A 12,891-nucleotide genomic window follows, 5' to 3' on the forward strand; every position below is an offset into this window, starting at 1 on the left:
TTATTGCTTGGAAGAGCTGAAAATTGCACAAATTGTTCAATTTTACAAACTCTTTCTACTTTTGAATGTAATTTCCGCATACAAGGTTAAGTCGTATGCCAATGAGCAAACGTTAGCAAAGATTCGCCTATAGTCCTTGTACCAATTTACTCATGGCCTGTTCCTGATAAAGAAATTGTTTTTAATTTCAATTCAGATACGCGATGCTGTAGCTTTGTGTGAGTACTTCTCCTGGTTGGAGCAAGAGGTTCCGAAAGATGAGCTTACTGAAATCACTGGTGCAGCTAAACTTGAAGAACTGCGAAGGTGGTAAATTAAATAATATTTCAGTCTTACAATATAACCTGTGAATGAGACTGACGACTACTAAGTTATCATTTTGATCGAAAAAAAACACAATGCGGATGACATCACATTATGTAAATAAAATTTACTTCCCTTGTTTTAATACTTCTGTTTTATAATTTCTTCGGTGAACAGTGTAGCATCTATCTAACTTATTATCTGTTTAATCGGTCGGCATTGTCCGATTTGTTAACCGATTTTTATTTTCCCCCTTGATTATTTGATTGTCAGAAATCAGTAAATTTGTAATTGGTTGATAAATCGCGCGCCAATTTCCAAGGTCTTTAAGGAAGTCACGTGTTATTCCAACACGTTTAATTTCCTGCGCCTGGCGTCGGCTACAGGGAACTGGAAAAATGAAAAATGGGGAAAAACCCAACCTTAATCCCTAGTTCTATCAGTACACTTATTACCCATTCTTTGTTCTCTCTCTTCTTTGCTTGTTCCTCGCTCTTCGTTCCCCACTTAGTAACATCCAGAATTTTTTAAGATGCAAAATTTAAAAAAAAGATGTTCGTTTCATTTTCTTTATTTCAGAGAGCAAGAGAACTTTATGAGCCTCAGCTTTGAGACAATTTCAGCAGTGGGTCCTAACGGAGCGGTCATTCATTACAGGTATTGATATTAGCGTACAAACAAAATTGTGGTCCTTGTTATGTTGCCTGTCTTGGTTAAAAAATCAAGAATAGAAGTGGACTGCAATTCAGTCCGTATTTTTGTGTTGGTCAAGAGCGCAGGAGCGGTGTCACAGTCATATGGGCATCTTCGCGTTTCGGGCATCCCCATTCCCAAAAACCACAGTGATACGGGCATCCCCGCGAAATTTTTTTCTCTCGCCCCATATGGGCATGTGAGGCTCGCAAGATTCGCTCGAGAATGTCACGGGCTCCTCGGTAAACCAATTTTTAGGAAAACAAGGAGCTGTTTTGCGGTCTAACATAAGAGATGTGGATACTTTGGAAGTTTGAGACCAGGTCCCAGCTTTGCGAACCCATCTTAAGCTGATATGTATTTCCTGCAGTATGGTGTCAATACAGTGTGCCGATGTTAAAAAACAATTCTTAGGAGATATCTTAACGAATCTTAACGTAGGAAGTCTTCGTAAATCTGGAGCCTGGGGTAAAATGAAGACTTGACTATAATTAACATACAGACCACGGGCCGGTTATTTAAACGGAATTTAACTAGTTTTTAACAAAATCGCATTCTAAGTTATTTTCAGTTTGTCCAACGCTCTATAGTAAACATCATTGCCGTGAACAGTTACATTAAAGCATATAGTTTAGACGAGAAAAGTATTCATTTTCTTAAATTAACCCACCAAGGAAGAGATCTGGAGGTCCAAAGATTTCTTAAACTGCGGTCTAAGTTAGACTTCGCTTAGATAATCGACCATAAGTGTTCAGGAACGCAGGACAAGTAATACATTTTGTGTGCTTGTTTACAGACCAGCTGAAGATACTGACCGTGTTATATCCAATGAAGAGCTATACTTATGTGATTCTGGAGCACAGTTTAAGTAAGTCAGCCGTTTATCTTTCAGTTCTATTCATTCACATTGGGTTTAAAGAATAACTTGAACTTAGTATAGAATTCCTTACTTGTTTTACCTTTCCAGATAAGGGTTGTTAACTGATATTATCTGAAAGAGAGAGTTTGAGATTAAGATTACAAGGGAAAGGAAAGGGTTCATGTATTCCACTTCAACTGAACTAATGAGATGCCATTTTAAAACACTCGGATACTTCGGTCCCTACTATACTACTCCTGTGTAGCTGTCGGCTTTGTCCGGGAGGGGTGTTGTAAACGAGATAGGATTAGGTGATAATTTGTGAACATGTGATGTAAATAGACGTTAGAGAGATCATGGGAAGTAATCGCATCAGGCGTTCATTCTCTAGTTCGGATCGGTTTTGTGTCGTCTGTATATCTCGGAAAGGACCTCGAGTTATTAGCAAAAGGTCTTGTATGGAAAAATTATCTAAAAGTCGAAATAAAGAGTATGGTCATTTTCAACAAGGGGTTTTAGAAGGAGGGGAAAGCGAGCGAATGGCGTAGCCACTTGTGGAATGGGCCTACACGGTGCCTGCTTACGCAGCGTTGCCGCTCTTTTGCGCGCTGACCAAAACCGTCAGTTACGTAGGCTAAGATCAAGTCTGTGCACGACTTCATTCTTTTTACCTTATCGGACTTTTTAATGTTTTCATTTGCGTTCTAGAGATGGAACAACTGATGTGACCCGAACTTGGCATTTCGGAGCTCCCACAAAGTGGGAACGGGTAAGTAGAACATGGGTCACGTGATGCTTTACTTTCAAGAGTGCGGTGTAATACGTCGATTAGACTGCAAAACAGTCGGGGTTTTTTTCAAATTCGGTTTTGCAAGGCGCGGAGCTTCGAAGCGAAGCGATTAAAAAGCTGCCGTGGACGATTTTGGAATAAGAGCTTCCAGTGCCGAGAAATACGGCTGCCAGTAAAATTGTTAATGGCGTTATCTCGTTGCTATAACAACTCCGATGTCATGGTAACCCTGATCAAAACAAATTTTCATCATTATCTAATACAGCTGTGGTGGCCACTGGTGATTTTTCCAAATCTTTGTTAATGGCGACGTAGTTTAAGCTCAAACTTGAGAGATACTCATCCTGAAAAACCCCATCGAGGCACCTTAAAAATAACTTTAGAAAGCAGGTAACCCTGTCTTAAATACCACGAATTGCATCGCAGGGTTTACTTGTTAAACCTAAATAGTAGCTGAAATCCTGTAACCAACTTTTTGCTCCCCTAACGTTTAAGTAGCTTTTGACAAAACTATCCTTGGAAACTTTGCCCGACTATCGGGTTCCCCTGCTCGCACACTCCGACCAATTAACTCTAAAAATTGAAGTTAAAAGTCTTTTCTTAGAGAAGTCGGCAAACTTAGAGATAAAGAGTAAATTTTCATTCGTTGCTCCAATTTCTTTCCATTGACAGGGCGAGAATTGTTTTCTGTATTCAGCTTCACGAAGTCGCAAAACATTTTCTATATTTGGAAGCCCTTACATTGGTAGATTTCTTCTTACTTTTATAGGAATGTTTTACGCGTGTGTTAAAAGGCCATATTGCACTGGCAAGAGCTGTCTTCCCCAACAAGACTACAGGTTTGTCAATTTGTCCTGTAACGCGTAGAAGTAACAAACTTGTACCAATTTAATGGTACCTTAGTTATTGTGGGTGTGTAATACATTCACACCTCAAGCGCGCCTAACTTGCCCTGTGGATTCGTATCCCTTGTGATACTTGTGACTTCACAAATTTTAACCTTTTTAGGCAAACAAGCGCGGTTCAATTAAACAGGCTAAAGAAAAAAAATGAAACGCAAAAATAAGATATAACTTTGACACGAAAATTCTAATAAAGATCTTTTTCCACGTCGTCTAACTGCCCTCAAAGTAATTTCAGGATCCTCGGAATTTTCGCAAAAACATCTCGCAGCGAAATGAGGCTTAGTTACTGCCTAGCAAAAGGAAAAAACGGGGGAAGGAAAACGAAAGAAGCTGAGAGGAGAGAAAGCGAAAGGTAAAGACGAAAGGACAGAGTTGTTCTTTAATGTTGAACGTTTTTAAATATGTTTTATCGAACCTCTCCTTAAGAGATAGGCATTCTTCCGCAAACACATGACTTGATGCTTATAAACTTCACTTTTACGTGGAATAATGCAGACCTCTGTAACAACAACGAACGTAGGGGAAAACATTTTATATATTTCCTGTTCTTCACATTTTTGAGCTGCTTTCCTTTTTCTCAAAAATGCCGTGTGTCTACAACTTCATTCCAAGCACGAGACAAACAAGTTTGACTAACATGAAACGTAATTTTAGGCAGTGTGGGGAAGAGCATTTATAGAAAGCTATTTCGCAGTTTAATTAGCTTATTACTCAACGAAACACTCGACTTCTAACAACGGGTGTTTTTTGTAGGACACAGACTGGACGCTCTAGCCCGCATGGCGTTGTGGGATGTGGGACTGGATTTTTTGCATGGAACGGGACATGGAATTGGCTCATTTTTAAACGTACACGAGGGTAAGCGACGTCCGTGCGTCCTTTAGGGACTAGGACATTTGTGCTACTTAGATATTATTTTCGTAAAACTCTTGACTTAAATGTCAAATGAACCTCATTCGCTTTTCATCAGCCAACTACCCGTTACAAATCACACGATATTCCCTATGTTTAAAATCCTGTATCCTTTAAGGAAATTGTGTTATATGAGCAATATCATAAGAGCTTACTTCTTTAAGTACTATCACGTGACATGGGAGAATTCAACAGAGCAGGATGCCTTATCTCTCATTCAACTGGCTAATAGTCACCTTCCTTACCGCGGAGATCCCGAATATACATCTTATTTGTAGCAATTACATGTTCTGTACCAGGAGCCCTCTGTCCACCCAACGGCGTTTTCAAGGACCACTTTATTTTTAGATCAATCTTCTCACGAATTTTGACTATCAAATAAGTGTTACAAATCAGTCAGCAGTTGCTAAAGACAAGAAAATAGTATCTGTGATATTCTGATGATATTTACTTTTCCTTTTTTCTTTTTTCATACTATATGTACAGATGCGCACACATACGAAGTGGTACTTCCCTAATTTCGCGGGGAAAATGTTAAAAAATGAGGCTAAAAATAAACTGATCTGTGAAAACGCCGTTACATAGGGTGCTTTCCATTTTGCCAAACCAACCAGTTAGAAACCAGTGGAATTATCAAGAGAAAATGGAACGACATTTTTCAGTTGAAATAGAGTTTTCAATCGAATCAAGCGATCCATTTACATTTCTACCGAAAGTTTGACTACGGGTTAGCAACGTAGGACTGGAAACGAGAATTTTTGGAAATGGAACGGGAAGTTTCGGTCGGACCGGACCGACCGGTCAAAGAGGACCACCTGTGGAGGTGGACCACTTTGACCGGAATGTTTCCACCAGGATCGAACCGTTCCAATTGCGTTTGAACGGAAATTTCCGCAAATTTTGGCATAATGGAAGTACCTATAGCCTAAGAACGGGAGTTTCACGCTTCGGGTTTAAACAGCACTTGGACTTCATAGTTACAGTGGTTGGCAAAAAGAAATGACGTTATCTGTTAGTTGCGTGAAGATTCACTTCTACAGGATGGGCTTCAAGAATCTACCTCAGTCAAGGTTTATGCGATTCTTTTCATTATATATATTATCGTGATAGGTCCTCAGAGGATAGGTAGCCGGACCACTGAGAATGAGGCACCTTTAGAGGCTGGCATGATGGTCACTGATGGTGAGTCACAAGCCTTGATATGGTAGATTTTTCTTACTTCCACCAAGCGTATTCTGCTAACGTTAGAGTGTTTAAGCTTCACGTATACGGCAAACGGCAAACGTCAGATTCAAGTTTAGAATTTCTCAAAATGGAAATAAGCAGATAAAAGCAGCTCAAAACAGTCCTTTTGGATACAAAATTGCGTGAAACTACTAAATTATGTGTAGAAGTAATGAACCGTATTAAACGACAATTAAGGGGAAACTTGATCACGTGGTACAAATTTGCGTGTGCCGTTGGAAATAAACGAGATGATCAACATCTCTTTTAGTTAACGAGTGTTTCGCCTCATCACATTATCAGAAGAAATCTGAACGTATTGTTTTAAAGTAGGAGAACTCATAACAGGCCGTTCGTATCAAATCGCTTAGTGGAGGCTGGGTGCTTGGGATATTCAGGGATGTCCACTCTCGGTATAGCTATCCGTATCCCCTAGACAGTGTTAGATGACCATGGCTAAAAAATCCTCGCCACCCAGCCATGAGCGCCCAAGCCAAACGAAACAAGGCAACCGTCAAACTGACAAATCATTCGGGAAAATAAAGAGAAATAGGGAAGGAGGTAAAAACATGATCTACAGGCTAAACGAAAGCCAGTGGCCGCCAAGAAAACGCGGTACCAAACACATGGAGCTGATGTAAGCAAGGCTGGCTGCGCTTGCGCCACCATACTGACCGCTTACCGATAACACGAAATGGCGGTCTTTGTTGTTGTAACTAATTTAACGACGTCAACATGCAGCCAACGAAATAAAGACAAACGACCGACCTTTCTAAATTGCTACACTCCAAGACTTGACTAGTCTCCCATGAAGCCTATTTTGTCTCGTCAAGCATCGCGTTACGTGACGAGACAAAAACGGCTTCACCTGCAGTGCAGGATCTCATGAAAGGTTTTTCCCAGCCGCTTTTTTGTTTCGAAAGTTTTTCAAAGAAGGTTGGTTTTTTGGATGTTTTCTCAAGCGTCCTTTATAACTAGTATAAGATACTATTGAATTAAAAACACAAAACCACAAACTAATGGTTGTTTTTCTCCGTAGAACCTGGCTTCTATGAAGATGGTTCTTTTGGAATCCGCATTGAAAATGTGTTGCTTGTAAAACCTGTGGTGCTAGAGGTAATGACCGATGATTATTGACGTTTCTCTTTAGATATTTTTTATCATTTATTATTTATTTATTTATTTATATATCTATTTATTTCAAGTCACTCCTGTTTTTCTTTGAACAGAACAACTTTAAGAACAGAGGATATCTAGGCTTTGAACCTGTTACGCTGGTAAGCATGTTCATCAGTTTACCGTTTATGACGAAGGTCCGGCAGCTTCAACCTCTCACTTACAAAAACCGAAATTAATAATAAGCATTCAATGACTGGCCCCAAGGGAAAAAGTCATTAAGTGTTTTGTTAACCTCCCAACTCAAAAATAAATAAGTTATAAATGCGACTGCGAGAAATATTTACTTGGCGCCACTTGCCTGCGTCACAGACGTAATTTAACCTCAGTTAGTAACGTCTGCGAAGCAGCGCCAATATCCTGTTCTGGGCCCCCAACGGACTCAACGAATTACCGGAAGTGCGTTCAGAATTTCCCTTCAAAATGATTGGCAAATCGACAATGGTTTTTTAACATGCAGGCCAATCATGGCGCGTACTTAAATCCTGGTGCACAGGAGAGGGCCCAGAACAAGGATTTTGGCACTCAGTGTTTCGCAGACAGACTTAACCAGAGTTTAGTTTCGTCTGTGGCGCAGGCTAGGCGCGACTGGCATGTAAACATACCATCGTTTCCAGGTGCACGCCTTGATCATGGTGTTGGTGAGCTTTTCTCGGCCAAGAGAGATTGATTGTTTTGACTCATGGCACGTAATACGCTCTCTTGTGATCGGAAAACGCGCTTTTGTGGGAAGAAAAAGAAAGTCTCGTTTTGTAAAATATTGGGGATACGATTAGTACCATGCAAAATGACTACCAAAGAGGTTTGATTTTAAAGGCCACACCACGGTTTTCAGTTCGTGCACTTTGATCTAAATTTTCTATCTGTTTAGGAGTATATAACCGATTTTTTTATTTGCTTGATGAAATTCGACACAGTGTCCTAATAAAAACAGCGAAAAAAGCACATTCATTGGTCTAGCTTCCCCTCGTTTTAACCCTCGAAAAACGTGATTTTTTTTTTGTTCGTCGGGGTACGAAACCGGGTAAGGAAGAACAAGAACGCTTGTTCGTCATTTTCTCAGGGGATTTAGTCGACTTAATATAATAACACAACAGGTCCAGTGAAATACGTCGATGAAATATTTTATTGATTACATTTTGTCTTCTCCTAAATAATGATTAAACAACAATCGATCCATCACTTAACTTTAATTACACAGCTTCTGTTTTGTCAACGGGCCTTTTAAATGGTACAAGTTGACTGTGAGGGCTGAAAAAAACTGAAAGAGCCCCTTATCTTGAGCAGTTTGCGCAGTTTTCAGGTCTCTGCAATCAATAGAGACCTTGAGATCGAGGTTTGATCATTTTACTGCAAACGACAAACTGCGGTTTGTGGTTAACGGTTTCACGTTACCAGTCTGCCCATATTTGGGACTTAAAGATTCTCGGGTAGTAAGTCGCGGCTGCCATGTTTGTTTTCATTCATCCACTTACTTCTATTTTAGCTGAGAAATTGTCTTCAAAATTACCTTTTTTGAAATAGAATTCGATAATCAGTAAGCAAAAGAGTTATAAAAAGTCGTATTTCTTCTCAAACGTAAGATTGTGATGTGTTAGGGCCTGGAGCGTGGTCTAGCCATAGTTATTAGAGGAGACTGGTTATGAAAAGCGGCAAACATCAATGATAAAAACAACAGTGCTGCAGTTTATGTTGGAAGCACCCTGAAAGTGCACAATCCTTTGTTTTCTGTTGGCAAATTGTTACGGAATAAATTAATGCAACGTTTTTATTGGTCAATACAATCAAAATGATAGGAATTCTTTTGAACGTTGTGCACTTTCAGGTCCACAAAAACATATAACAAAGGAGTCTGACAGGTTTCATAACCATTCCACTCAATTAACTATGGTCTAGCCGTACAAACGTGAACCTCAAACCGCAAACCCGACGGAAGGCGCTGGTCACGTGTCTTGTTGACGTTCGCTGTTGGCGGGAAATACCGAAAAACCTCAATCTTAAGGTCTCTAGTTTCTAAGGAAATAGCAGCCTTCAAAAACTGCAAAATTGATGGGTGACAGAAAAGTTAATGAGCCATACATTCTTTGAAAAATTTCGATTTTTTTTCAAAGAGAATTTCTCTGAAAGTATCTGGTATATCATTGATCAAATTCAGTAATTGCTAATATTTCTTTGCTCTTTCAACATACAGAGATGTTATTTCATGAGAGTGTAATCAGAGAATAATAAGCATGTCTTGATGAGGCAAAAGATGTAATCAAAATATTCGACTCTATAAGGCGGAAAATTTTATTCTGAACGCCTTCATTATTAAGCCATTCTGTCTTGCCACCGCGATCATTACCCTTATCACATTAGAAAACTATTTTCAAGAAGAAGAGCAAACGAATTTTTCTTGATTTATCTGTGCTTTTATGATGCGTTCACCGCGCGAAATGTAACAACGCCATCTCGCAGTACCTTCTTCTTTTTTCTCTCAGTTTATTAGCTGTTCTGATCTATCAGTAAATTACAAACGTTTTACTCAAATTGAAGTCCTTCTTTTATGCAATCTCCATTCCGACCGAACAACCGCATCAATAATTGCTCGTTTCCCGGAGACATTTGATAACAAGTGTCTTGGGATTACTGAGAATGAGCGTTAGCATTGCCTTTACCACAAAAAGTGTTCTTTAAAAAAACTCGAAAATCTTTCATCTGAGCTAGGTACATGAGAACATTTATCACGCTGGTCAAAAGGAACAGTACTCCACCAAGATAGCTTTTTATAAAATCTACCTCAAGTTCACTGAGTGAATGTTTAGCAAACTTCAAGTAGGTTGAAAAACAGTTTAAAAATAAATAAGGAACAATGGAAGCAACAGCAAAGAAAATGAGAAGATATGTTCCTCTGATTTGAGACGATCTCATTTCCGCCCTAATGACGTTGTCTCGTTGTATGTTAATTCTTCTACTTTGCCTTTTCCATACTCTTCTGACTATGATGAGGTTGATACAAAGCAAAAGTATGCTTGGTATAAAGAACTGTATCAATCCAAAACCTTGCTCGATTACTCTGTAAGTTAGATAACTGTTATCGATTTTACAAACCACTGTGTAATGTGTAGCATTAATATTGGATCTTACACCGCTCACTGTTGCTGCGGGAGCCGATAAAGAAAGACAACCTATGATCCATGCACCATAAACTAATTTACGAACAGTGGTAACGCTGAATGATTTGGGAACATCACGGGTTGACGAGAATTTCTCTATACTTACGACAATTAAATTATTCATTGTTATAGTGGGAAACAACATGCCAATGTATCGAACTATTCTACAAGGCCAGTCATTGTGAAATATATCAAACAATTGTACAGTTAACAACAAAGGTAAAACCAAACTAGAAAGTATATATGACAGTGTTAAACTCCTGATGTAAATATTAAAGTTTCTAACGAAACGAGTTGACTGTAATAATGGAAATGACTTTTTCTTTGAAACGAAGTAATGAATAAGACTATTTCCCAGTAGTCCTACGAGACCAACAATCACAAACAGTGCAAATAGACCAATGTTTATGTAAAAACCTCTTGGCAAGTTTGTGTAAACTTTGTCAGGCATGTCTGCAGTGTTGTTGGTAGTTTCAGTGGATAGCTTGTTGCTTGGCAGATTGAACAAGTTTGAACTTTCCATCTGTTAGAAAAAAAAGTAGAAAAATGGAGTATTGGGTATTGGTCAATGACAGTTTTGAAACCATTGTTAAGACCATAACAATAACGTAACTGTTGTGGTCGCGTAGATGTGATGTTGCGCGTAAAGTTGCAATGAATTCTGTAACAACGCGTTTTCAAAAACTGCCTGCGATGTTGTTTGCCTAAATGATATTTCATTTGCAAACTAAAGGCATTTTTGTTATTGAATGACATACAAGGTTCGTAACCGTTATACATTCAGTTGCACTGAGCGGCAATCTCAACTTCCATGTCTGTTTGTTGTTGTTGTTGTTGTTGTTGTTTGTTGTAGTTAAAAAATGTTCGACTTTCCAGTTCACAAAAAGATTGATTACTATCCTTGTGAGATGCCATTTTTGCGGTTTTGCCTTCCTATGAAATCTTATTTGTGTAAGCCACTGTTACGGAATTACACTAAGCTGAATAACGAAGCTAGAGGAAAGTAGCCTGTGTACAGACGCCCCCTTCCCTACAAAAAAAGGGGAAAGAGAGACTCTCTCCCCGATTATTATTATTATTACTCTTTTTTTTTTTTAAGGGAGGGGAATGCACTGATGAAATGTACAAATGAAAAGTGGAAGTTGAAGAAAATAATAGTTGTCGTTTTGAAGAATAGTCAAAAGATCGAGCGACAAATTTGCCCTGGAGAAATTTATCACTGTTTTCTTTGCGACTAGGAGCTCAGAAGAAAAACCAAGTGAGCGACGTTTTTTGAGGATTTAAGAACTTAGAACTTAGAACTTAAAATAAATACTCCCCCCAAAAAAGATAGAGATTCCTCTGATGCTGGGAGGGTACCGGTCAGCGGTTACAGCCTGTGCAGATGTGAAGGCACCTTAAGTGATCTAATGGCAGGCAAAGCAGACTGCCTAAACAGCTTAATGTAGAAGATGACGTAACTCTCCATAAGGGAGAAGATTCCAGACTCTAATAACCCTTGGAAAAAAATGAATACTTGAAAACTGAAACATTTGTCAGTAATTGGCAATAGGTAAGTTGGTGAGATCTAGTAAAAATGATTTTGTCGGTAGATTTAACTGGACTAGGAATTTGACAATTTACTAAGTTATAATGAAATTTATAAAAAAAAGCACTGATTGGTTGAACAAACGCCTGTGTTCGAGAGTATCCCAGCCTAAGGACTTAACAAGGCTAGAAGTACTTGTTGCATTGTTATAGTCGTTGCCATACAAAGCGAGCCGCATCCTTCTGAACTTGCTCAAGGCGCTTTATGTCAGTGTCAGTGTCAGTGTAAGGATTCTACGAAGGATGCATTTTCAAGCGTAGGTCTAACCAGTGTTATATGAGCTCTCTCTTTAACTTCTACGCTGCATGGTTTCCGTGATCTTCTAATAAGATCAAGGGACTTATTTGCTTGGGAGTAACTACACCGTAATAGTTGTGGGTCCTAGGTACAAAAAGACGTGGGTCGTGAGTACCAGGTCGTGGGTCGTGGGTGCAAAGTCGTGGGGCGTGGGTGCAAAGTCGGTTGTCCCCCTAGTTCCGTGAGGTATTGAGGGACAATCCTTTCGAGTGAGTAATATTAAATAAATAAAATGTTGCCATGATTGAGGACAATACAACGCCCCCAGTTCTACACCAAAAGTCCAATTCTGAAACGAGTAACAACGATATTAGCAACAATCAATGAAATTTATTACCCGAAAGTAACGGCTACTTCGAAAATTACCACTCAACTACACTTAAAAAATCTAATTGAATCCAGTGATGTAACGTTTGAAGAAGTACTTTCGATCTACGTAAAAAGCGATTTTAAAGAGTGTTTAACGTAACATATAACAGGAACGACAAAAATGTAATTTTCGAAGTAGACGTACTTTCGGGTAATAAATTTCATTGTTGTTAATATCGTTGCTACTCGTTTCAGAATTGGACTTTTGGTGTAGAACTGGGGGCGTTGTATTGTTCTCAATCATCGGACCTTTTTTTTTAATTCAATATTACTCACTAGAAAGGATTGCCCCTCAAAACCTCACGAAACTAGGGGGACAACCGACTTTGCACCCACGACCCACGACTTTGTACCCACGACCCACGACCCACGATTATTAGTTACTCCCTGTTTGCCATTGCAGCTATCTTAGAGCAGTGAGCACCCCAGCGAAGCGTTTAGGTGCACGTAACTTCCAGATAGTTGCATTCAGGGACTTTTGTTTATGCCTCAGAATTTGCAGTATATGTGAAGTTGGAGGGTTTCCCTTTCTTTGTAGTACAAAGTAGATAGCACTTAGTTACGTTTAAGTCCATCTGCTAATCAGAAGCCCATCTAGTTAGGTTAAGTAGATCTTCCTG

General features: G+C 39.2%; 1 protein-coding gene across 2 annotated transcripts in view; it reads left to right on the forward strand.

Moving 5' to 3' along the window:
- LOC140933801 (xaa-Pro aminopeptidase 1-like) overlaps window positions 1–12,891 on the forward strand; it is a 45,357-nt gene that overhangs the window by 13,647 nt on the left and 18,819 nt on the right. For both annotated transcript variants that reach the window (XM_073383454.1, XM_073383453.1), the window contains exons 14-22: window positions 197–306; window positions 883–960; window positions 1,793–1,864; window positions 2,564–2,624; window positions 3,415–3,484; window positions 4,304–4,408; window positions 5,573–5,644; window positions 6,726–6,802; window positions 6,916–6,963. In XM_073383454.1, the coding sequence (XP_073239555.1) occupies window positions 197–306; window positions 883–960; window positions 1,793–1,864; window positions 2,564–2,624; window positions 3,415–3,484; window positions 4,304–4,408; window positions 5,573–5,644; window positions 6,726–6,802; window positions 6,916–6,963 (693 nt within the window). The remainder of the gene's footprint in view (window positions 1–196; window positions 307–882; window positions 961–1,792; window positions 1,865–2,563; window positions 2,625–3,414; window positions 3,485–4,303; window positions 4,409–5,572; window positions 5,645–6,725; window positions 6,803–6,915; window positions 6,964–12,891) is intronic.

The sequence above is a fragment of the Porites lutea genome, chromosome 4 (genome assembly GCF_958299795.1).
Source record: "Porites lutea chromosome 4, jaPorLute2.1, whole genome shotgun sequence".
In the NCBI taxonomy this organism is placed as follows: Eukaryota; Metazoa; Cnidaria; class Anthozoa; order Scleractinia; family Poritidae; genus Porites; species Porites lutea.